This window comes from Anarrhichthys ocellatus, unplaced genomic scaffold (genome assembly GCF_004355925.1).
Source record: "Anarrhichthys ocellatus isolate YVR2014 unplaced genomic scaffold, GSC_Weel_1.0 scaffold3, whole genome shotgun sequence".
In the NCBI taxonomy this organism is placed as follows: Eukaryota; Metazoa; Chordata; class Actinopteri; order Perciformes; family Anarhichadidae; genus Anarrhichthys; species Anarrhichthys ocellatus.
In genome coordinates, this window is record NW_022280033.1 from 14,610,118 (window position 1) to 14,636,608 (window position 26,491).

The following is a 26,491-nucleotide window of genomic DNA, read 5'->3' on the forward strand; positions in this document are numbered from 1 at the left end:
GACTTTTTTCGACTTACTATACTATGACTGTTTTCACTTTTTTCGACATACTATACTTTGACTTTTTTGGTTAACATAATCAACTAAAAGTAATGGATTAATAGTTGAAATAATTAACCAAAGGTAATGGATAAGTAGTTTCAATAGTTAACTTAAAATAATGGGTAAATAGTTGAAGTAGTTAACTAAGTAAATGATCAATAGATGAAATAGTTAGCTGAAAGTAAAGAATTAACTGTAAACATTGGCAAACAATTGCATGAACAAATATAACAATACACACTTTTATCGTGTCTAACAGCATCCAGTTTATAATCCATTCGTAAGAGCATGTTTGGAACATGCTGAGTGCTGTTCATTGTATTTAAACTCATTTGAGGAGACGATGGGAAACTATAGACCAAAAAAGATTCTACAACACTCAATGGTAGACACGTAATTGTCTACCATTGAAACCAGACATGAAGAATATAGGACTCAAATTTGTAATGTCAACATGTTCTTGTGTTCAATCTGCAGAGCAATGAGTTTTAGGAAGAGGTGAGACTCGAGATGAAAAGGATTTTATAAATACAATTAACTCAAGCGCTCAAGTTATTTCTGTTTTCTCAGAGCAGTGCTCGTCAGAGGCTAAACGGATGATTGCACTTTCCTGGCAAAATATTAATAGAGTGAAAATAAGTCAGTGGTTCAGGGAATTGTACTCTCGATGTCTCTTGGAAAAGATTACACACTTGCTTAAGGGCAGATGATTCAAAATGTGTGGGGTTTATTTATATCAAACATACGGATGAATCAGATATTCTTCCTCACTAAGCTGAGATCTTAGTGAGTAAGAATACTCACTAAGTACTTGTGTAGTCAAAATACTTTTTTTGTTGTGATCAATCTTTAAACATCCAGCTTTGGGAGACTTCATGCTCACAAATATTGATCTCACACAGAACAAAGGAATTATTGAGTGGTGTTCCCCTTTGACGCATTATTTCACAGCATTTTTATTCCTTGAAAATATGAGGCACTAATCCGCAGAATAGTACTCTCCACATGATGTACAGTCATTGTATATTGGCAGCAAATGAGGTGAGTTGAAGTCTTAAAAAGTCGCAAACAGCTAAATTTACATGCCTAGACAGAGGCTGCAAACATTGAACAATTTGTCTCAAGTTATTATGATGTGGTTGATTTGATTGCCTGCTTGGATGGGTATGAATGAGAGAACAGAACTCATACACACCAACAGAACCAAGGAGGCAGAAGATTTGAAGCACATCTCTGGAAATAAACAATGCTGATAATATATAAATTCTACATAGGTGAGTGACAATATCCCCACAGCGCTCATCAAACTTCAGACCACTTCAATAACTTCGTCTTCAGGAGCACTTGAGCTGAGATGAGGGCGCTCCCCCCACCCCCGTCCTTATCGACGTAGGAGATCGGAACAGATGCAGATATGATTTTTGTTATAATGCAGCTCACTGAAGGAGTGGCGGCGAAAAGGATAAGATCGGGAGGCTGAGGAGAAAGAGGAATGGCAGGCCTAAATAAAACAAACGACTTGTATTATCCCCCATTAGTAAAATACTCAGCATCATCTTTCACTATTTACCACACAGAGAAAGGCTAATCTAACTCTAGTGACTCAATCATAACATGGCTAAACTTTAACAGACAAACAAATCACTGCAGGCTCATAGAAATCACCACATTTACTTAATTCCAAGCTTTTTAAAGAGGTACAATGAGTACGAGTTGACGGCTGGATGTGTTCAGTGCTGATGATTCGACATGAAGGCGCGGATCAATTTGGGGCCAACAACACTCCACGGGTTTCCCTGTTCATCATTCCAGCGGCGTCTGAGCCACTGTCTCAGGAAAACAATCCCCAATAGACATCAAAGTGATTTCATATTCCTTTCAAGTCGAAGAAGCCGACTTCTGTAACAGCACGAGCAAAGTCCGTTTGCTGACTGAGCAGCACTAATGGCTAAAACAATGCTTCAGGCACAACATGGATCCAACACAGAATCAGCAACCCCCGTGACTTTACCGTGCGCCACGTCCCCAAAAAAAACAAACGAGGAAGTCATTCATCTCTCTTCAGTGTACTTTATTACCTGTGAGAAGGGTTTCATAAAAGCAGTGTTAAACAAGTGAGTCTTTTTCACAGTCACTCCGACTGCTTGCTCAAGCTCCAAAATATTTTGTTGCAAACACGCTTATTCAAATATGTGTGGATATCACAAGTGTTAACATACATACAGTGTGACGCCTAACAAATACAGTAAGGCCAGATCACTATTTGCGCACACACACACACACACACACACACACACACACACACAGTTTGAACTGTGTTTGTGAGAACGCTTGTCGTGAATCTACAAAAAGGTGAAGAGGGTGAAAAGCTCGAGACAAGAATTTACAAAACATAGCAATGTAAAGCAGTCACTCCATCAAACATCCCCTTTAAACCACAAGGTTTAAGTCAAGTATCAGGGTGCCAATAATTACAATATTACAGAGTACTCAAGTCTTACAGCAGTGATTGTTTACATGAGGACCAGCACATGCTGGTACTGCAGATGGTTCTTGTCCTTATCACATAACTAAAGCTTCTTTTAATCCAGACGTTGTGCACATTAAAAACGTCTTCAGTGGAACAGACAATCTCAAATATAAGAACTGAGTTCATGATACAAATGCTGACGCAATGCTACAGCTGCAACTGTTTTATGACGTTGATGTGAATATTAAGAACCTGCAATGAAATCTAAAAGCTTTTAAGATTATTTCCCCACAAGAAGTGCCCACATTTCAAAACTCGAATTGTTTCATCATAAAATTGTAACTGATAAAACTCTGAAACTACTCAGTTTGCATTTTACCCACAGTGCCGTGTGGTGATTGTGAGTCACATTTAGTGGCCCCAGGGACAACCACAGGGGTCTCCACAGGCCCTCTTCCTGTCCCAGAGGGTGAGCAGCTCCTCGGCGGTGTGTTGGGGTGACGACAGCATGTCCAGGTAGCACTCTTTCTCACACAGCCAGCCGGGGTCCTAGCAATAGCAAAAGGGGGGCAGGACAGTGGCTGTGTTAACATGCACAGGCTGATTTGGTTATTAGCCTCACACTCGTCATGGTCTTTTTAGGTTCAATTGTTAACATGCACCTTTGATACGCTGTCATCAAAAGATGGCCTCTAGTTTAGTCTCCCATAGTTCTACAATTTAGCTTTCTCCGGTCCAATTAATCTTGTGTGTCAGTCACTTATAGAGCACTTTGAACTGCACCAACTTGTGTAAAAGAAGCAATGCAAGAGAGCTGGGTCGATAACCCACACTAAAGTTATCGTTCACAATATGAACTTTGATTTAACAAACTAAAACCACAACATTGTAAAAACCACCACGCTCGTAAAATTGACTTTAGAGGCCAATATTACAATTCAGAGAAACATCTTAACAGTTTTTTTTAATGTTTTCCCTTTCAGTTGATGTTGCATCTTAAACTACGTCATAAAATCGTAGATGTGCGTCTCCTTCCTCGAGAAACATATTGTATACATGGTTACATTTTCCACTATGACTCCTCTTCTTTTCCCAACAATTCCTAATGTCAGACATTGAATGCAGATAGATAGCGGACCGTGAAAACACCGGGGACAACGCTGGAGCGCGTAGGACTTCATCTTTCTATCCCTGACAGTCTGATAAATTGTATTCCACAAATACACATAAATATGTACCAAACCAAATCATCTGTGATCATGGTGCTTCATTGGATATGCAATTACCTGATATTTCTGTGGTCCAACAGCTGCCATCCATATCCCCATGCTCACATCTTCTCCCTGAAAACAAGACAGCCAGGACACTCCTCTCATTATATTCACGACTATCTGCCACCATACCCCCACAGTCTCTTGTCCTTGGGTACTCTTACCTGATAGGCCTTCAGTTTATCTGCATTGCTGGCGAGCCACTGGACCAGGTCATGAGAGACCACGTAGCCCGAGCCGCAGGCAAACGCCGGGTACGCTGGACTAGCGTACTCCAGCTCCTGCCACTTCCCAATGCGGTCCACTGCCCAGCTCTGCCTGAAACTGGGTCAGGACGGGAGATACATTATCATCACATCCCGTCTCCCTTTCAACGGACCCATCATTTGTTTTGAGTCTTTCATCTCGAGTTTAGCTGACACGGTGCACTGAAGTTAAGTTGCAAACACAAGTGGACTAAAAACAACAGCAAAATATACGTCGTCAACAGGATCAGTTTGTACTTACTTCCCCCACCAGAAATTGCTGCGCTTGAGACCCTTATGGTCAATTTTCATTAATACCGAGTCCACGTCGATGTAACAATCATCATCAGTCTTCAGCAGCAGGTTAAAGTCAGCGTTTCCCACAGACCTGCCGGAGATGGAATTTGCAACCTTTATTAAAGCCCACCTTCTGATTTTTGGCAATATCCCAAAGTGGATTTACATTCAAATATCACCGAGAGTGAAGGGCAGCAGGTCTTGCAACGAAATAAAAATACTTGCCAAAGCTTAAGACCCCTCTGTCTATTTCGCTACCTGATGACTCACAACTGTACTTTTTCCGACTGAGTGATTGCAATCGTGTTTCTAACAGCGAGACATTTTGAGGCGACGACACACTTTCGTTTCAGGCTGCTGATTTCCTCAGAGGGCCCGGGCAATTTGGAGACAGGGAATGGAGTCATTAGCACTTGCCATACCATTTATAGAACTGAAGCAGTTTGGAAGGCACGTTCCTGTAGGTGTCGACCACGTCCACGAACACCATGTCGCCGTGCCTGAGGCTCTCCTGCTGCAAGGCGGCGTCCTCCTGCCTCAGCCTGGAGGCGTGGCGCTCCATCCTGGCCGGGCGGCCCCGCAGGAGCCCCGACAGGCCGTCTTCATCTGACACAGGTGTGGGGGGTGGGGGGGTGGACATAGGGAGAGGAAACAGGACAAATTAGGCAAAGAGTTTTCTTCCAGAATGAGATTTTAAAAAGTCACATTCACTTGTGTTTGGATACATTAAGGCACTTTTGAAGGATGATAACTTAAATGACTGGCTGCCAAAACAATCAAATACAATTGTAACATTTTACAGAATGGACCGTTGGTTCTGTTTTCAGAGGTATTGGATGCTATTTGTTTCCCCCAAAAATGGCTACAAATCCGTTCCCAGATAAACTCAAATGCAAACGCATGCAGGTCTATCAATAATGCAACACAACAGGGTAGAGAGGAGAAAAAGAAATGTGGTTTCGATTTGGCAGGCATGAAATAGGAAAAGGAGGTGAAAAAGTAGCTAATCTCATAACCTGTAGGAGAGAACAATGGTTTTATTTTATTTTTACACAGAGACTCATTTTACAAAGGTTGGCTCATTTGATCACACTGTTTTCATTAAAAGCTCCGACTTAATTTCTGTTGCTGGACCAACCGTAGATAGTAAATGTGAACCCTCCAGCCAAACCGGGAAATCCAAGCGCACTTCTATGAGGCAAGACGCCCTCTGCGATCTGCAATTCAAGAAAACAGCAAAAAAAAAAAAAAGAAAATGTATTTCATTCACTTTGAAACTTGAAAGGAAATATTCTGAATACATTTATTGATGATTCCCTGTCAGTACGTACAGATGAGATCTTGAGGACTCCTCCACCATCATTGAGCGGCACAGAGGAGTTGACCGTCGTCAATCCAGCAGAGGCCATATTCTCCCAAACCAGCGTCCCCTCAAAACCCTGGATAAACAGCAGATGTCTCATTCTTTGCACATGTAGCATGGTGTTGTTCTGTCAAGCCCTATTTAAACTGAGCAACATTATACTGTACACTGAGCAGTATAGCTACCGCGGAGGACAGTGACATCATGTCCTCTGTACAATTTCATTATTGCTTATTCATTGTCATAAGATTAACTTAACACCCTGAAGATCTTGTTTTTGCTGTGGTTTAACTTCTCACTTTGCAGCAGTGATGTACAGATGTACTCCGGGACCCTGTGACATCACTACTGGGTGTGGTTGCAGGTGCAACAAAGCACATTTTTGATGATGGATGTGCAAAATAAGCTTGAAACTTTCAACCAGAGACGGCAGCAAAACACTGCATTTTAACCTTGTGTTCCTCGCGGAGAAGGCTTTGTAATAACATTTAGCATTTTATTTTCTGCTGGGAAATATTGAAGTTATTTTCCTGAGATGCTTCCGGGAGAGAACTACACATAGTTATCGGTTACCAACTCTAGGAAAAAATAAGAGATCAATTCTGAGACACTGGAGTGATTTTAGATACAGTTTAGATAGTTGTGTTCAGCGTACGGTCTTTGAAGGAACTGCATTATTTAAATAGAACTTGCAGAAAATATATTTAAACAGTTAAATGTAAAAGAGCTAAATAATTTAAACATTTGGAGACTCTTCTTTGGAGGGGTGGATGTCGGTCGGGGGGGATTTGACTCATCATCTCGGGGTTGTCGGCAGGATATTAGAGATGCATGTGAGAAACTGACCTTAGGCAAGATGAACTGCTCCACTGGTTTGTACCACAGCCCGCTCACCATGGTCCCTGTGCTGATGGCACTGAAGCGAGCAGTGACCACAGCCTCCTGCAAAAAAATAAATAAATCACGAGTTGCAAATTTCCCTTCACCTAAATGAATACCACACCGCAGTTCAATTAAAGAGTTTCAGTTTGAGGCAGTAAAAAGCACCGGCAGAGAGCAAAGAGTCCTCCAGCTTCCCCCAGGCTGTGTATCCACCAGAAGCACAGCGTACGGGACACAATATGCTCAGAGGTGGAGGTTCTGTTACCTCCTGGTCCAGCTGGAGAAGCTTCACCGTCACATTGCTCTGAAGCTCTGGCTGGCTCCCGCTGGGAAACACCCCGAGCCTGGTGATCACCACCGGGTGGAGGACCTTGAAATCCAAGGCGATGGCCGACACGTCAGAGGGGGCGAGCGCCGAGGGGTCGGACACCCTCACGATCTCTATCTCCGCATCCCGGCCTGCCACTGGCACAGAGGGGATGGCAGAGGTTACCGCACGAGCACACATTACATTGATTACAATCCCAACATGCTGACCGTCTCTTTCCCATGATGAAGACGGAGTGATTCGGGTAGAGGGCGGGCGTTCAGAGAAGAAGGCAGACTCTGGTCAAAGCTACACCATCAGCACTTTGACAAGCCGGTTCTTGGGACCGCCGTCTTCAAAGCGAGCCTGTGCTCGTGAGTGTGGTTTCTTAATTACAAAAGAGCAGTTTATTACCCAGGAGATCAATGAAAAGATCAAGGCTGTTAAAGGGAAGCAGGCCTTTTTTTTTTTTACTTTATGCATTCTACACAAGTTCTGCTGCTCACTTCCAAATGAAGACAAATTAGAGGTGAAGAACACGGACAAAGAGAAAGCAGCACTTTATCAAACCAAATGTTTCTCACAGTGACTGAGTGGAGTTGACCTTCAGGGTTTTCCCAGTGTGTGTGTGTGAGGACATCTATGATTAAATATTCCTGTGCTCACCACATGATTAGTTTGTGCTCTCTGTGTGAGATTGCTGGTTTATTCTGGTGAGAAAAGTAATAGAACTTTGCATGAATCATAAATAATTAACAGTAAATTTACAGTTATTTACTGTATTGGTGATTTTTTTTCAATATTAGGCAACAACTAAAAAGGTCTATAATATTCTACATTGTTTACAGTTAATTATGCAATGTAGAAATCAAGCCACGATAAGGGCTGCGTTTGACAAATATTAACATTATTGGTTAATCTGTAGATCATTTTCTTGATTAATTAACATTTGGTCTATAAAATGACTCCCTCGAATTACTTGTGATTGACTGATTTGCTCTTTGATTGATTTTTTTTTCTATATTGCACACAAAGTACCCAACCCCCCATAGGTTTACAAGACAGTGTCATACATGTCATTACATTACAAAGTTACCAGTTATTTTACCACTTGGCCTATAACAAAATATTCTGCCTTCTCTCCTAAACAAAAAAAGTTATTTTCCTGACGCACAACTCAAGTGTTTTTTATAGTCCTCCAGCCAAAAGAGATCAACATAAATGGAGGTCACTTTACTACGAAGTACATCCCTTATGACCTCGTAGACAAGACAGTAAAACAAAAAGGGAACGTCATTCTCAAGTCCACCTTGCTCACACAACAGAGTCGGTCCTCCTCTGGAACTTGTTTTGTCCAACAAACAGTTCAAAACACAAATGTATTCAATTTAGTGAGACTCAGAAAACCAGCTAATATTCACAGTGGAACCTGTGATTTTTGGAGCCTTTTTGCTAAGAAACGTATATCAAAGTTGTGTGATGATATCCTGATCGACTTGTTGAAATGTTTTGACTAGAGCTAAAACGATTAATCAAATATTGTTAAAAAAAGGCTTTATATTAGCCTTTCAGTCTCAAAATCATTAAGATTTTGACTTTTGTCTTTCAAATACAAAACAAACACAAGAATTATTAAAACAGAGTCTGAGAGACAACTTAGCATTCATCTTATCGTAGTCCCAAAAAAAATCCCTTGTGATGAATGCAGCACAAACATATTTCAACAACAATAAATTGTGTGGTTAACGTGTGCTTTGACCTGAATCCTAAATCAGGTACCCAACGGTGTTTAAAAGCAGCCGCTGTCTCTTTCTCTTCCGATCACAACGAGCATCTCGCTGCAAAGCCGCCCGCCCGCTATTCTGAAGCAAATCACGTCAACACTTACAGCCATTAACGCGGCGGAGAGCGGAGACTAAAACGTCACCATGACCCTAAAGGCCGCCGCCTGAAAAAGCCCATTCTGATGAGCAGTAATTGTGTTTTCATGAAGGCGGCTAACAATGAACCGGCCGGGGGGGAAGTAGTGAAATAGCTGCATTGAACTGGCTCTGTGAAGGGTGAGAGACATAACAATGACTGTGGTTGTTCCTTCTGACAGAAAGCCTGTTCAATTATTTCCTACATGGCGCGGCAGTGCTTCGTATAGTTCTCCTTTACAAGTGTTAATACGCAGCTCTAGTTACAGCTGCAGCAGCTGGGAGAGATGTCTGCTTTGGCCTTGGGCATGGAGAGGATAAAGAATGGTGTCCTTGAGCTGTGGGTGAACATGAATAAGGTGTTTTACTTCTTTTCTGAATATGCATTCTTTCAACTTATTCTGCCTCCGCTCCACTATTGACGACTGCAGAACCAAGCAACAGATTGCACACGGAGTATCTTTCCATATTACAGCTGCCCCCTCATCAGTGGGTGAGGCAGATCATTATTATTATTATTATTATTATTAATATTAATATTAATATTTTACCTGGCTGCGTGAAGTTCAGGAGGGAGCAGGAGTACGGATCCTCTCTGTCCTCCTCTGGAATGGGACACCCATGTTCGCCCACGATGAACTTCACCCCCACTCTGAAAAATAAGCAATTTTATTTGCATTATTAGTCTGTACGATTTCTAACGCTTGTCCATCTTATCCGCCCTCCGTTGCCATGGTTACAGAGGGTTGCTTAAAGGCCATCGCACCGTATCTTTGCTCCGATCGCTGAAATTAGAAGGAAATGGACCAAAAAAAAGAGGAAAAAAGGAATGAAAGAGAGAACAATATCGGCCGCTGGTCAGGTGAAGGTAAAAGGGTCGGTGGGGCCAGTCAGTGATTTGCTGACAGGCTTTATTTCTACCGTATGAATCTGTCCTTGAGAAAAACAAGTGTTGAAGTTGGAGCTGCACCCTACAGACCTGCTCTGGTAGAGAGGGTGATCTCGGAGGTAGCCCAGCCAGGTCTCCCTTATCGCTTGTCGCAGTTCGTAGTGGTGTCTCGCTGACAACACTCCCACCAAAACTTCATAGAAAGGGACCGATTCATCTGCATCGGAAACACAAAGACATGCTGAAATATTGAAATGGTACAACAACAGGACGTCATTTCTTATTCAGTGAGGAGGATAAAATAAGACACACAGATGGTGACAATGATAGGGCAACAATCAGACATCAACAAAATAATACAAAACAAAAATCACACTTTGAGGAATGCTTGATGTGTGCTTCCCATTCCTCTAATATTTAGTTTGAGCTGACTTACTTTGTGATGCATCCTAGAATTGACATCATGAAAATTGTCTTCATGCATCAAAAGGTGGTTAAACTATATAATTAAACTATATTCCTCCCTGATCATAAGTGATGGTCCGTGTGAAAGCAGCGCAGGGATCCGCAGTAGTAACAGGACAGACATGCTCAGCTCGCTTCGGTCTGTTTCCAGACGTTAGACTATCCCATCAACGCCCAACACTACTGAAGTGTTACAGTCACATCATTCCTCCCCAAAACACCACATATGAACACACACACACATGAACACACACACACACACACACAGACACACTGCAGTGCAGTCACACAGTCTCACGAGCGAAGCACAAACTACCTGTTCCCACACAAACTAACAAACAACAACAGACACACCGGGGCGGTAAAAGCAAAGTTAGCCAGCCGCTCGGTCGGATGTTAAAAGTTGCGAGGCTTTGAGGAGGTGAAACCCGGGGATTGTGGTAAAAGAAAAGTACCGGAGCGTGTGTTGTTGTCCAGCGGCGTGGAGGAGGGTCGTTGTGCCAACCACAAGTGCACCAGGACGGCGACAGCACAGGGCAGCAGAATGAGCGCTAGCCTCCGCATGGACGGAGCCCTTCATTCAGCCGGAGCAGCCTTCAGCTTGAGCGGCGCGGAGCCTCTTCCTGAGCCGCACGGCACTGCACGGTGTGAGCCGCTCCGTGTGTGCGCTTGATTTCAGCTCCGCAGCTCTCCGCCGGGCTCTCACCACTACCTCATGTCTGCCTCCGCTGCTGGGAGAGAGCAGCCAATGGGAGACGTGGAGCCCTGCCGTGGCGCACTCTGGGAGATGGAGTTTGACGCTCTCTGGCCAATCAGAACAGTTTCGCGAGTTAGAAGGTGCAATAAAATATGAATATAAAAGTTGGTAAGGATATAATTGAACTCCAGATGCAATAGTTTGTTGCTATTATTGTTATTAAAAATCGTTCTCCATATATAGCTCCATAGAAAAATAGATCACGCCACGCAGTTTAACTTTCCACTCAAACTGCATATAAGTAAACGGCATATTTTAGTAAGCACAATAAATAGTTCATCACGTGTCCTCAGAATTAAAATGAAACATTAAAACATTGATTAGAGCTACACACAGTATCTCTGTGGCACATCTTCCCATGTTTATCACATAATGAAGAGTCGTTTTATTCTACTTCAGTTAATTTCCAATTAAGTGGGGAAACAGAGCAGAGTAAAACATGAACATAATCATTTGAACCCAATAACACCCAGGTGACACGTTGCAGCTTTAAAATTAGAACACAACTTTAAATCTGTTACCCTGTGCTGCTCATGAATCATTTAAATGGAATCTATTGTGCATGGAGGAGGGTGTTTGAGGAGGATTTCTTCTGACTTTGAGAGCACCAGTGTTTCTCCTGCAGAGGAAGAGGGGGCCACGCCATCAAAAGAGCGCCTGCTTCCATGCTTGTAAGAATGTCATTTGTACTCATCTTAATGGAGTTCCAATGTTGCATACATGTTATTCAAGAAATCTTTACCACCTCTTTCAGGGAAAAAGTATGATTTAATGGGAAACACTGGCATGCAACGCACTGTACGCCAATGTTATGAGTAGAAATAGTATGCTGCGAGTGTAGATAAAAGATCTTATCAGGAATTATTACTATTCTCATGTATATTTTGCATACAGTTTGGGGGCAGCACAGATTCTCCATATTAGATAATCTACTGCCCTGGGGATAATTACTTTCCTGTGCATTATATCATTCTTTCTGGAGTCATACTCACACTCATTACAATGATTTATTTCTCTCTCTCTGCAACACATTATTCATTTGAAAGAAAAAGACTATTCATAGCATCGTTAGGATTGCTTGAAACACAAACTAACATCCTGCTCTGCTGCAGAAATCTAACCTTTGTCTTTTTCTAGTTTGTTGTTGATATGCTCTCAACTCTGAATTAACTTTTTATTTATTTGTCAAAACTTGTTTATTTATTCTCTATTCATGTTATTCCAATTCAAGTCATTTTTGTTTTTCCTCTTTTCTTTTGCAGGGTTCAGAACACACAGCACTCACTGAACTTGTTTTGGGATCTGTATAGATTTATTTTTATCTAGTCAGGTCCCATCTGAGAATCATACCACATAATATTAAGACTTCTTGAATTTCTAATTTTAGTTTTTGGTACATAAAAGTTGTTGTCCTATCCAAATTGAGGGTTCAAGGACAGGAAAGGAGCTGTAATAGTAAAACTCACTTACAGCCCCTGAAAGCTTGGTGTACAATTCTAAATATTTTACTTATTTTCTACAATCTCAATTAGCCATGGCTAAATGACCGACATTTCAATTTAACTTTAGGAAAATAAACTTACAAACACTAAAGAATTCAGCTGAGACACTTGATTGGGACTGTGTGGTTGGATTAGATGTTATTGACAGTGACCAAACAACCATCCATTGGTGATCATATACTTATCCAAATGTTGCTAAAAATTGGTGTACTGAAGTTTGTGACATCTTTTTTTTCTGAAATACACCCTGCTCACTTCTGTGAAAACAGCTCAGAAAAAAAGAAAAACTGTCCTAACTTTACGAGACAATGCTGTGTTCATGTAGGACTCCATCAGTCACAATACAAAGCTGATCGATTTTCACCACAGCTTTGCCGAGGTTGAAAAAAAACAACCTCTGCTTCTCTTTAATTACATCCTGGTCCTTTGGGATTGGAAAATCAATAAGGGATACCTGATTTGCCTTATCAATGTCATTCATCAAAAGTCATCAAATAGTGTTTTGAACAATCCCTTCAGTTGTTGCAAGTTTTTATAACTTGACCTATAATAAGAAAAAACAGGTTGTTTTCCTCATCTGGCCATGATGCATTAGGCCAAAACAAGCAATTCTGACTCCGATGTGATCACCAGACCTTAAAGTGCAGTGAAATAGTAACCAATATCAACCAAACGTGTAAAAAGTGAGGCTATAAATGCATGCATGATGGAAACATGAAATAGCTGCAACAGAAAGTGAGTCAGTGGCAGATACCCCGAATCATTATAATGGATATTCTTCATGCGCCCTGCGGTGTCGGAAGACACTTTTTTTTTCTATCTGCAATGTAAAAGACAAACTGGCTGAGGCTGAATTGAATCACGGTCCTATGAAAAAAAAAAAAAAAAAAAAGAAGCCATGGAGCATGAACAGTGCATCCAGATGGCCTATGGTTCAGCTCAGCCACAGGAGGTCTCCACTACACACCAGAATATCATGTTCATCTGTGAGACCCACAACCATTTGCAGTGGCCTTTCATGTTATCAGTGTGATCAGACAGACTGTAGCTCCAAACGTCAGTGAGAGACACGAGGCAGAATTATTGAAGACACAGCACATTGGGGTTGCCGTTTTCCTTTAATTCATTTGATCCATCAAAGGATTTACAAAGCCTACTATTTAAATGCTATTTTTTTTTTACCAAAACGATAATACCATTCATGAATACAGCTGCACATTGTCGACATATCCGTACTCCAAGGAGATTATTATGTGCAAAGTAGCACCCAGAAAGTCAACGAAGAGGCAATATTTCATATCATAATAGTTCTCTCTGTTAAAGATAGAAATAAATCCATGCAATATTCATCTCTAACCGTTATATTTCTTGTTTCAGATTTGGCACCATCCTTAAGATGAGGTCAGTGGGAGCGCCCTGAGGTCAGTCTCAGGTGTTTTTGATTTAGGAAATAAAGACAATAATTATCCTGAAAACAATTTGAGTCCGATAGTTTGTGACAGTCCAGTTTCAGTTTGATTCCTAATGCGATGGCTCTTACCAAGTACCAAGAGGAAATTTATTTTAATTTTACAGAAACGATAATGCAAAAAGCCTCAACCACCGAAGGGATCATATTATATTATGTAAACCGACCCTTAACCGTTATTCTTAAAAAATAGTCAGATAGTATCAATAATTGCATGATTTATAAATGTTTTTTCTCCTAAGTATCATACAAGCTTAGTAGCACTACACGTCATGTAGCTGTCAGTGCTGTGCAACAAATATTCAATAATACTACCGATAATAACAATATTAATAACGATCATAACAATTCATCGTAAAAATTAGCAAATGCTATTCAACTACCATGTAAAGGAAATGTTTCGACAGTGTGCCTTTTCTTCCGAAAACAAACAAAAACGGGGGGAAAAAAGGCTGTGGGAGCACAGTGTGAAGATCACACTGCTCTCACAGAAATTGGCACTGTAACATACTGTACACTCTAAAAGACTGACAGCCCCTCGGAAACAGAGGAGGCTGCCAAAAAGGAGCGGAGGAACATGCAGGCCTCTGGTTTGGCATTAATGTCAAAGGCCTTGCCATTCACTCTAGGACAGGCAAAAAGAATCAGGCTCAAGAAACATGCCCAGAAAACAAATGAGACCGTTAAGGAAACAAGGGGAAAAGATGTCTCCTGCAACTTGTACAAATATTCCAGTCAGGGGCTGCAGGATTAACCGATAGTGTCTCTGATTTGACGTGGATGAAGTATATGATGAGTAAATTAAAGGAGCAGCAAGGGAAGAATGCATTAGAGTGGGCCTGAGAAGGAGGTGGCAGATTCATAAATAATTCTTGACCTAAGGGTTGTTTGCACACTGATAGCCCTGAGGAACTCATCTCGCTGTTGAAACATTAGCTCTGCATCTTCCAATAAACACAGGGTCTATTTATTTATTTGCAGCAGAACTGATGTGCAGCCACCTCCGTATTACCAGAGCAGTTGGCACAAACAAATCATTTACTAAGCAAGATAAGGTTTCTGTTTCTGGGCTCTAATCTGAATCTGACTGTACTGCGGCACTACAACTAGCAGATTAATTATTTGTGTCTCGAGGCAAATTGAAAGAGAAACCACTAGTGAGGAAAGTGTCAAATTTCAGCAGTACTTTCAGTAATGTTTTGCTACGAATAGTCAAACCTGTGCACTGAAAGCAATAAAAACTAACTCGTTATGTTCAAGATAACAAAAAGATGAATGCTTTTTTATTCAGGTAAAGGGAAGGGAAATAAATATTTAAAAAAAGTCAGAGACACTGGGCAAATTTCTGTTTCCTGAGGCATGTTAAGATCTAGCACAATTAAAGAAAAAAAACATCTCTCATCTCATTAAGCACTGAGCAAGGCTGTTCTCTAATAACAAAGCAATAACAAACCTATTTAACAAGACATGATACGCTCATTGGGTCGCCAGTTTGGTAGTTGACTCCCCCAAAACCTTCAGCCACCAGGACAGAGCTGACCAACAACAGAGTGTCCACCTGGCAAAACTCAACTCAACGCCTATGGCCAGTAGCTTCAGGTGTGGTGAAGACAGAGAAGACAGGCAACGCCATGCCTGCACCCATACAGCTCGACCGGCAGGTCATCAGAGGATGCTGCAGAAGAACTTCTTCTCCCGGAAAGGGTTCTCGGAGGCGGGGACGGGCATGATGAGGGGGTCCTCGCGTATGTGGGCGTCGCAGTACGCCATCAGGTCTGCAGCCGCTTTGGAGACCTGAAATGTTGAGACAAAGGAAAAGGACATGCATAGGTGATTAGATGTCTCTCTGACTATTACATAATAACTGCTATATAAATTCAAGATGCGTGTCTACCATTGGATCACATAGATGTCTCCTTCACATGACTCCATCTCTTTACCTGAATCTTAAGGTAACCTTTGCCGGGGACCGTTGCTGCATCTTTCTCTCTCCATCCTTTACTCTTATTTCCTCCCTGTTGCTATCTAATAAAGGCAGAAAATACCCCACAAATAGTTGGAACACTACACAATGCAGATGCGGATTTATTTTGACTGATATGAATTTTAGTTTATTGAGTTAAGTGTTAAAGTACAACCCAAAGAAACGGCGAGGCTGATGGGAACGTCATTAGTTTTGCATATATTTAGTCATAACACAAACTATTTTGGTTTTAATTTGTTGGTATGGCATTTGACAGGATAAACTCATCAACGTCAGAGAAGGATGCTTCGGGATCGGATAAGCTGCAGCAGACCAGAAGCCAATCATCATCCTCCGACCCCTTTGGACCTGCCGGACCAAACGCCACAGAAAGTGGAGTTGACTGCCCCAGGAGGAGAGAGGAGATGGACGGGATTGGGAGCTAAGCGTCCCCAGCTGGGATGTAAGGCGACGTCACTACCCAGCCTGCTACTGGCTGGATCATGTCAGGCTGCAGGATAATAAGATGGATGAGATATGATTTCAGGCAAACATAGCAACGGGAGATCGGTGACTGTTGTGCCCACATCTTTAAAGAGACCTCGTGGCATCAAGCTGCACTTGACGGGCAGACCGCAGGACTCCAGTGGGACGAGAGGTGGTGGACTCTGTGTTTACATTAATGCTGCTCAAACATAGTCAAAGTTGATGGACAATGTTTATTTCTGATGTTGCTGCTGTTCCCCCAGCTGAAAATTCAAAACTAATACACAACAGGAATACACTGGTGTTTTTGTTTTGACATGGTTTTCTTGTGTAGCATTATTGGACTAGGCTACAACTGCATTTGGTTGTGCAACTCTTTGTTGCAGAATGACAATTAGTGATCCTTGAACCCTTGTATTGGACCAGATGAAATTTTGTCCTGATGGTTGCACAAGAAGAAATGTCCAGGGATCACCAAAGTTATCAGGATTCATCCAGTGGGGACCATGAACGGCTTTTCTAAAAACATCAAATAGTCGTGGCAAAGTTGCAGACAGAACGACCGCCATTACCATCCATTTAGCCACACCACCACCACTGATGAATTATTGTATTTTGTGAGGAGCATTTTGAAAAGTTGGTTTGTATTGCTATTTTGTATTCATGGTCATGAATTTTGCGAGGTGAATGAAGCATGGAGTACTGGAGAACAATTGTGCGACTCTTCTAGTGTGTGTTTTGATAGATTTGCACTAAAGTTCACGCCGGTCTGCAACTCACTGTGTGTTCGTTCTCAGAGAAAACGTTTTTGGAGCTAAACTTCGAAAGATGTCCAAAATCTTGGAAATTGCATATTGCCTGTGTTTCTGATTCGTCAGTGCCTGTGGCGACTGCACTGATGCCCGTTGGCTTAGGTCGGCCTCAGGCAATAAGAAGAGACAGCTCATGACTGACAGGTGGTAAGACGGGACCTTGAAATAGCTGAGGGGAAAGGAGGACGGGGCAAACAACACACTTTCTGCCTCGTGTAGTGCATTTTTCAAAGTCAAACAGTGACTTTACATTTTTACAGTACGGCCAGACTGCATGTGAATGTAGGTTTCTACTCGGGAGCCAAGTGGGAGGTTATGGGAGGGGGGAGGCCGCAAATGGAGAGCAGAGGAGCAGCTGCATCGGAGGGACGGCGAGGGCTCAGGGATCCACGTCGATGGCTCAGGGATCCACGTCGAGGACAGAGCCATCTGATCTCCTGTGTGCCATTTCACCTCACTCACTGCTGCTCTCACAAGAGAATTAAACGCACAAAATCCATCATTCAGCTTTAGCCTTCAATGTGGAATATTACATTACCATTTTTACAGTCTCACAGCATAAAATAAGATGTCTCAAGGGTTGTTTCTGTATTTTAAAAGGAACAATAAGGCTTGGGTTATTCTACATTTTTCTTATCGTCAACAAATCCCATGAAAAGACCGTAACCAACTACGCGTTAGTCAGTCTCTCAGTTCTTTCTGACTTCTTCTGTTCCTACTGAAGATGTAAATCTACTAAAACAGCTCTCAAATATATACATTCCCTTTTAAAAAGGGCTCTGAAATCTCCTCAAACAGCCGGGCATTGTAGTTTCTAACAAATGTTACTCAAACAGTGGTGAATGATTGTGCATTGGGACTATTTTTAGCCATGGATTAATACACATTTGGTCGTATCCTGTCAACTTGTTAGACGCCTTTCACATTAAAATAGACAGCTATCTAAGAATAAATACCAGAAAATAAAGGTAGATTTTTTGCATCTTTGAAGGAAAATCCCGAAGGTTTTCGTGCCGTGTCTTTACCTCAGTGGTCCCCCACCAAGGGTTCAGGACACTGGATACTTTTAGCACAACAGGGCATCTAGAGATCCTTCAAAAGAGGTCATTGCTTCATTTTAAGGGGTCAAATAAAGTCAAAAGTTTGGGAACCACTGAGTATCTCATGCTGTACCAGTAACTTTGAAACAAGATGAAGGGTTCACAGCCGTGCTCGCTGCTCTGTGGGGCTGCACTTAGACAAAATGAAAAGCAGACGATCAGAATGTCAATAGTTTAACAGGTATTTGGTGAGTTAGACCTACACCTATTCTGATCTAACTGGGCTATTGTATTAAGGTCATACTCTCAGAGCAGTTACATTAGTCACATTAGAAGACAGTCATAGTCAAATTCTGCTCACTCAGAGGACACAATACATATATTTAACAGTAAACTATGTTTTTTCTGCATTTTTATGTCAAATTTCTGTCTCTATTGGACCTTTCTCCGGCACTAATTGGAGTTTGCACAAAGTGGGAACATTACTAAAGCTGGCACTTGCGATGCACCCAAACAGCTTAATTACTCTTATAATCAAAGAAAATGCAATAATTATACTATTGTGTAACTGCAGCCAGAGTTTCTGCAGACAACGAGAGCCCCACAGGACAAAAAGTGGTATTGCACAGTGTGTCATTATAGCCCAGACTGACTGTAATTACACTGCAGCCCCGTGATGGAAGGAGAGTCCTTCTAATTAGCACAGATCACATTCCTTTGGCTGATTGAGCAATTAATGAGAACGTGGTGATCCCTCAATCAGCAGCACAGAGACTCCTCTTGTCACTGATACACTCTCTCCTTCATCAGATCCCTTAATTCAATTTAAGGGATCGCCTGACGTGGCCAACTGTCTGTTTCCTCCTCTTTCTTTGAACTCTTCTCTGCTTTCCTTTGCAGCCACGTTCTACTTCAGTGGCTCTTTTTTGAGGACGTTGAGAAGAGTTGAAGAATGACTTGGATCTCCACATCTGATGTGGAAGTAGTTGTTAAAGCACAAACAGCTGCTGCTCAGAAAATAATACAGATGTGAAATTATGCTGATCACGCTAAAATACATTTTTAGAGGGACACACCAACTCTCTCATCTTAAGTTATTTTCTCACTTTCAAATTAGAAAAAACGTTATTTAAAAAACTTAATATAATATTTAGAACTGCCTAAGGCCTAATGTGGTCTGCTGTCTTGTTCAGTGGAAACCTTTTCCTTCCTTAATGCATTCATTCCGTTTTTCTTGGGACATTATTATGGCTAATCATTTGTGAAGAAATGTCAGCACTGAAACAAAGAATACAACCGTATGTGAACCCAGCGCCTCTTGCCAAATGTTTCAGATTAATGTCCTCATGGTTGGCTGAAAACCAAACTATATTAATGTCATGTTTTACTTGATTACAGATGTTGTGTTTTTTTAGGAGTTGAGAAGTTCTGGTCAGATTAAACACAAACAAAACTCATTAAATGAACTCAAATGTGCCGATCAAGCAAAGGAACAAGGTTGTTCGTCTTCCTGTAAAAATAAACTAACACAGCTTTGTCTCTTATAAGTCGAAGCTGTGGTTAATCTTGCTGAAAAGGTTTTCACATGAGAGCAAAGATGACCCAAATAAGACGGCAGAGGTCAATTATTCAGAAAGCTTAGATATTTGTCAGACCCACTATGGAGCTGAGTGAATAGAGATCAGATGTGACATTTAAGATTCGGTTACATTCAAGTCTGCCATGTCTTTTTCCATAAAATGCTAAGGTGACAATAAAACTGACAAGTCAAATCTACTCAGACACAATGTTATCTGAACACTTCTCAGCTCATTTAACAGAGCATCATTTTACACTTTTTATCATTTACACTTCATTTTCAGCAGCACTATACAGAGAGAAAGCTTGTTTGCCTTGCACACAATTGTAGGCATGACAGCAAGTTATTATGAATGCTAATAAACACCTTTAAAGACTTTGTTATGTTTGATGCTTGTGCTATTATTCTTGCTCAATGACCCATACTGATATTCTTGGATATTCAGTTTTTCTATTGTCAATCATAATGGCTATCACCACTAATTGTATTGCATTTATTACTTTCACTCAAAACAAACTAGTAGTGCGAAACGCGTATTTCTGGTTCATTTTCTTTTCATTCCGTAACAATGATGTGAACGTGGCATCAGTCCCTGTGTTTTCAGTGTCTCAAGTCAGCCAGAGAAGAACCACGAGCAGCACATGAATCAACAACTTTAACTACTAACTACTATCGACTCAAATGATTTATATTCTGCTGAAACAGCTAAAGTTAAAGGCTCCGTCTAAAAACTGGAAGAACTAGAAGCCACTGTTGCCCAATACCCCCAAAAAGAGAAGACCTCATATGGCTGCCGGATGCGACAGTATGTCTTATCACTGTATCCAATAAAGTACATTAAAGGATACATCTTTACTACCATATTCAAAAGAGTACTAATATAATAATGTCACAGACTGCTACTATTAAAATGAATTGCCATTCAATCATAAACAAATACAACTGAACACGTTCATGCTTCAAGATACATATTCTGATTTGCAGTTTAATGGCAATATTGATGTGGTTTCACTCAATTTACTGTTTTGAGGTGAAACACTCGAGGATTAAACCTTTCTATTAATTGCTAGAATGAAAATATTGTATTGTTTAAACATTTACTGGAAAAGTTGGTTGTAATATTGTATGTTTTGTGTTTAAGGTTATTTATATTTCTTTTGTACATTTCTGTATCCACTAAAAGTAAATAGTATTTTTCGTTTTTTTTTTAAACATGATGGTAAAGTTGCTTTAACAATCAAAATGAAAATGACTTCTTGACTGACATGATTATATCTGAATAAGAGTAGGAGTATAATAAAGGACCAGTGTGTAGGATGTAATTGCTCTTAAGGCCGTGTTTGGTATGTCCATTCTGGGCTACCGTAGAAACATGGCAGACTCTGTGAAACAGGACCTGCTCTGTAGAAATGAAAGGCTTATTCGAATGAAAACACAACAATTCTTAGTTTCAGGTGATTATACACTGATGAAAACACAACAATGAATACTTTATTCCAATTTCTGACAATAGATTCCCCTAAACCAACACACTGGCGCTTTAAATCCAACTCTTCTCATTAAAAAACATGTAAATATCTGCAAAGGATTTAAATGAGACGTTGTGCCAAAAAGTCAACTTGTAGGTTAAATTAGGGTTCTTCCTGACACATCTTTCAAACCCTGATTACACGTTGGGGATAATCACTTGGTTTTTTGAAGAAGAGGAGGTTTTTCTTGTAAGCAGCCTTTGTTGTGCTGAGTAGGGATGATGGTGTATGGCAGGCTTCCAGGCCCTGGCTATAATGCTGAGTGAACAGCCTCTGGGCTGTGGGGCAATCATTCCCTCAGCACATGAGGAGCATACCGAATGAGATGGTGACACAGCCTTTTAAGTTGCACAAGAAGTAGCTCATGGACAGCCTCCACCTTAAATGGTTCGATCTAATGAATGGATAATAGAAATCTCTATATACAGTTAGAATATTATTACATTTTAAAGCATGGTGACTGAACTCAACCATAAAGGGCTCAAAAGTCAATGTTGTGTTGTTTGATAAGGACACATACTCTTTATGAGGCCTGATGGAGCTGCAGGGGGTGATGGGTATCAGGAATATGATTATAGAGCAAGCAAACTAATTTGAATGTCCACATTTTCTTTGCTGCAACTGGGAATTTGAACCAGAGACCTCACTGGCAATGCAAGTTGAGAAGAAGCCTACATGAGTGCTAACAAAGGACAATCCCTGTGATCACACTCAGAGAAGATGACCCAAATTGGTGGAAAACTAATGTCAGCAGCGGTCAACAGTCACCGAAGCCCAGCATGCCTCTGGGTTTGTTCCTCACAGTTACCACAATGGTGCTACTCGGGTCTCCCAGCTGTTCACAGTGGATGAACTCTGACAGAGAGGTGGCAACGCCGGTGCTGACAAGGTGAACTGATGCTTCATGTGACGACCGTCAGAAGAAACTGCTCTAGACTAAGCTTGCCAGACCTCTGTAGCCAGCTGCTTGTCTCTGGTCGACGCTAGAGGCTTCCCTTTGACAAGGAAGATGAATGTGTGGAATATAAGATATGATATATATCTGGTTCTGCTTCATCAGTTTTGATCCTTTTTTTGTGAAAAAGTACCTTAAAGAACATAAACTTCATGAAGGACTGATACAAGATGATTGTGATGATTCACTGCTACTGTACCAGCCCAATATATGGGTTAATTCAGTCATTATGCACTGAGATGGCAAATAGCGCGCAATAGTGGACGTAAGTATCAACATGAGGGCTGTATCTAGTGACAAGTTGATACACTGTCTGTTTCTGCATTTAAATTTAAGACGTAGTACTATTTTGGGAAATACACTGATTCGCTTTCTGATGGAGAGTTAGATGAGAAGGACAATATCCGTCTCACGTCTCACTCTTCAGTAAATATGCGCTTCGAGAGAGCAGCAGTTAGCTTAGCTTAGCATAAAGACTAAACGAGGGGGAAACAGCTAGCCTGGCTGACACTGAAGATAACAAAATTCCTCTTCCAAGCCCTCTAAAGTTCCCTAATCAACACGGTTCTTTCATTTTTTCATCTGACTCTCGCAAACCAGGCTATTTCACAAAATGTCAAACATTTTATTTTAATTTTGTGTTTGAAGGTTTAAAATGGCAAAATGGCAGAAGGTATAGTTCGTCACAGAGGAGATGATGGCTTGGTCCTCTCAACATTCTCCCTGTTTAGGGTTTAAAGCATAACGCTGTCAAAGCCCATTAAAATGACCAAAACCCAAAATGTGTCAATACATACTTTCATTTCAAAAAACAAAAACAGTAGTAGTAGTAGCAGCTCAGGAATTTCCCAAAACAGTTTGGCACAGTAAGCTTTTATCAAATGTTACTCAATCAGGACTACATAGTGTATCAAAAGGGGACTCATTTGAGAAGCGGATTAATACACATTTGGTGCACTAGCGAGTATATCTAGCAGCAGATCAGTGAACAGTACGTGGGATTGAGTCAAAATAAACAACAGGATTCATCGTGATGAAGGAACATGCAGCCAGAGGTGTTTTATAATTATTAGCATCTGTGTGTAAGCCTGGCTATTGAGTTAGCTAAATGAAAACTAGCATTGACAGAATTTATTGTGTGCATATTTTAAGCCGTGAGAGGCAAGTTGGATAACGTTGCCAATTCTAAGCGAGGCATTTTCTTGTTTGGACATTCAATTAATAAAAAATGAAATGTTTGCTGGGAGCTGAAGTCGGTCACTCATCAAGAAGAGGATATTGTATTGCTCCAAACACTTAATGTGTCTAAATCAGTGGGGGTTAGATAAACACACAGATTTGTATCACATTATTCACATTAATATACAGACCTAACAAAGCGTGTAGCTGCATAAAGTGCCAATAAGCAAAGCTTCCAACAAGTATAATGACCGATAAAGTGTTTAGAATAATGTACACCAGCCAGATTTATTTCTAAATCCACACACTGCATGTTTGAGCAAATAGAAACCCATGCAAATATTTGCTCACAGACACAAATAGAAAAAAAAAGTACCTTTATCCTATCCATGCAGGCCTCCATCTTCAGCTGCTCCACAGCTTTCCTGGCTTGGGAGATGCTGGCCGTGCTGTTGTTGGCGATACCGTCCTTCATGGTGCTCCTGTGACACCAAACACAGGCACAAAAGGGGGACACGTAGAGTCAATGAACATCACATTAAATCCACAAAGCAGCATCACCCCTGGCGATGTCTCTACCCCCCCTTGGAGCAGCCATTCTCTGCCACAACCTTTTTATTCAAAGGACCCATTTTGTCTGGGGGAATCTGTTTTACAGCAGCCAAGCTCCATTTTATCTGAAGAAAGAGCTCAAAAAGGCAGCAGCTGGACAGCGATTTGTCATTTTACAGTCAGTGCTCATGCATGATTATTTTTTGATTTTTGGTCAAGTTGTTCTTATTTGCTCAAGGGTACTTAAGCACACATTTTGGGGTTTATGTCGCCGTATGTCCTTTTAATTGTCAGTTCTAGGACCTTTCCAAGGGAATCGGACCTGCAACTTTGCTTCCTCTGCCCCTGCACCTACAGATTGGAGAAGAAAGCTCCACTCTTTGCCTTCATCCTCTCAACTTTCTCCACAGTGGGCATCAATGCAACTGCAGCGATTTAATCTGCCCCATTGTAATCAGCCTTTCTGTGCATCTATCAATATGTAGCCTAATGACTAAATCCTGCTCTCATTTGAGGCCCCTTGACCCCCCTCACTTCTGAAATGTCCCAGTATGACAGCCACAGCAGTGAGAGATGACACCTGACCACAGATGTTTTATAATAATGTACATGTAAAATATGAAGCATTTGACTGAGGAGGGGTGCAGTTGGATCAATTCACTGACTGTGGATTTTTTTTTTTTTGGCATCGATTTGCTTATTTATTTCATCTTCATCGCATCAAGTCGAATTTAAGTGTTTTCAAACGGATATTATCGGGCAGATGTTTTGTAAAGGGGGATGCAGACGGTGAATTCATTTTCCAATCCCACCCTTCATGGCTCTAAAGCCAATTTATAGCTTTTATTCACACCCTCGTAGGACGCTATCAGGCCTTTTCCATTTAGGTTTCCCTTCGAGTCGCCCATCCTTAAGCTCACACGGCTACATCAGGGGCTTTAACGGGGTCTACACCGTTTTATCCGAATGTAACGATGCTAATTGTTGATGCAGATCTGTCAAACATGGGCGACTCTTATTTCTAAAAGGGATTAAATTGTGCACACACGCCGTGCGAGCTGCGGCCCTGGTCAGAGCAGAAGACAGCGAACCACACATCACGAAAACAAAACAAAATATTTTGCATGAAGACATTACATTAAAAAAAAAAAACATCTTGATGCTTCGCTGCATTGCTCGGCTAGGAGCAGATTAATGTAGGCTACTGCCGCCGACCTACCTGAAATGTGCCAATGGTTTTCCAATTTGGAGAATTCCGGGTTGACTCCACCCAACACACACACACACACAAAAAAAAAAAAGAGGATCTGTCAAATATCAAATGATAAGAGGAAATCCCAGCCTCGTTTCGGTCTGGACTGAACCCGAGGAGGTAAATCCTGGCGTTTTAATTTCGCCTCAGCGGTTCGCTCAATGCGAGTCGTGCGTATTCCGTGTAGGAAGATGAGAGCCAAGCGGTGAGGTCTTGGTGAGCACCACGGCTGGACTTGGAGAGATGTTACGCATGCAGCAGGGGGGGAAACCTCTGTATGACGATGAGATACAGGCTGTAGGGCAGGGAGCACTCGATCAGAGGACCCGTAGCTGCAGCAGCAACAAGCCCGGATGCGTTTCTGCTGTACGAACTGGCCCTAAACGCACCGAGACAGCCCATTAGTCGAATAAGCGTCCGCTGTTTTTTCTAATTTTTCTTTATTGCTGCAGAAGGCACCGGAGATCTGCAGGCTTCCCCATTTCATTTTTTACATCAGCTTTGACATCACCGGGTTCCCCCCATAGTAACTGCCGGGCCTCATCCATAACAGCACTGCTCTTTGGGGGAATTTGCATCCAGATTAAATAGCTCGATTCCATCAATTTGAATCATAATCAATTTTTCCTCCTTGTCGTGCTTCTGATCTAAGTCATTTTTGCAGTTTCACCTTGGTTTCTTGTGCCCCTGAAAGCACCACACAAATAGACACAAACCACAAGATGTTGTCATATCTCTTCAAATATTTATATATATTTATAATATACTCATCACTTTGCTTGTCCATACACACACACACACACATATATATATATACAAACAAAAATAAACAAAACACGTCCTTTCAGAACCTCAATCCATGATGCCAAACTGCAGAAACGAGCCCGGAGAGGTCAATTAAATGACACAATTTCAGCAACTCAATGATCTTAAATTCTTAAATTAACAGAAAAAATATATTTCCTTCCGTGTCAGATAGCACAAAAAAAACACTTTGCCAATAATAACATTTTCCTCTCGTCTTTTTGCCACTTTCTCAATAAAAGGGGGGAAAACATTCATACAATCTCACACGAGGATGTTCGAGAGAAAAGAAAAGGTTGCGGATCTCATAGACATACACCTTTATAAATGTCAAGGAGGAAATGCATGTACACAAGAAAGCAGGAGACGCAGTAAACAAACGCCAACATCATGTCCTGTACAGGCCTGGTGCTGCACACAAGGGTCCTGATGGGCTGAGAAGGAAAAAAAAATACCAAGATAA

The 26,491-nt window shown here is 41.3% G+C and overlaps 2 protein-coding genes across 2 annotated transcripts; both read right to left on the minus strand.

Annotated features, from left to right (window-relative positions):
- Positions 1–510: 510 nt before the first annotated feature.
- b3galnt2 (beta-1,3-N-acetylgalactosaminyltransferase 2) lies at positions 511–10,796 on the minus strand. The gene is made up of 12 exons (XM_031841027.1): positions 10,606–10,796; positions 9,776–9,902; positions 9,348–9,448; positions 6,836–7,035; positions 6,535–6,630; positions 5,657–5,764; positions 5,464–5,542; positions 4,748–4,931; positions 4,291–4,416; positions 3,948–4,107; positions 3,799–3,855; positions 511–3,061 (listed from the first exon to the last, which is right to left on the minus strand). The coding sequence occupies exons 1-12, from the start codon at positions 10,712–10,714 to the stop codon at positions 2,924–2,926; spliced, it is 1,485 nt and encodes a 494-aa protein (XP_031696887.1). The 5' UTR covers positions 10,715–10,796; the 3' UTR covers positions 511–2,923.
- A 2,696-nt stretch (positions 10,797–13,492) lies between these two features.
- On the minus strand, positions 13,493–26,475 carry gng4 (G protein subunit gamma 4). Its single transcript, XM_031871858.1, has 3 exons — positions 25,192–26,475; positions 23,797–23,902; positions 13,493–15,671 (listed from the first exon to the last, which is right to left on the minus strand). Exons 2-3 carry the CDS (start codon positions 23,893–23,895, stop codon positions 15,543–15,545), a joined length of 228 nt encoding a protein of 75 aa, XP_031727718.1. The 5' UTR covers positions 23,896–23,902; positions 25,192–26,475; the 3' UTR covers positions 13,493–15,542.
- Positions 26,476–26,491: the final 16 nt, after the last annotated feature.

Excerpts from the sequence above, each read along its gene's own strand:
- b3galnt2 (XM_031841027.1), bottom strand. The coding sequence starts at position 10,714 with ATGCGGAGGCTAGCGCTCATTCTGCTGCCCTGTGCTGTCGCCGTCCTG. Across the intron at positions 7,036-9,347 it reads CCTGAACTTCACGCAGCCAG|TGGCAGGCCGGGATGCGGAG; the intron begins GTAAAATATTAA and ends CCTCTGTGCCAG. Across the intron at positions 5,543-5,656 it reads GAGTCCTCAAGATCTCATCT|ATCGCAGAGGGCGTCTTGCC; the intron begins GTACGTACTGAC and ends CTTGAATTGCAG.
- gng4 (XM_031871858.1), bottom strand. The coding sequence starts at position 23,895 with ATGAAGGACGGTATCGCCAACAACAGCACGGCCAGCATCTCCCAAGCC. Across the intron at positions 15,672-23,796 it reads CCTGCATGGATAGGATAAAG|GTCTCCAAAGCGGCTGCAGA; the intron begins GTACTTTTTTTT and ends TCAACATTTCAG.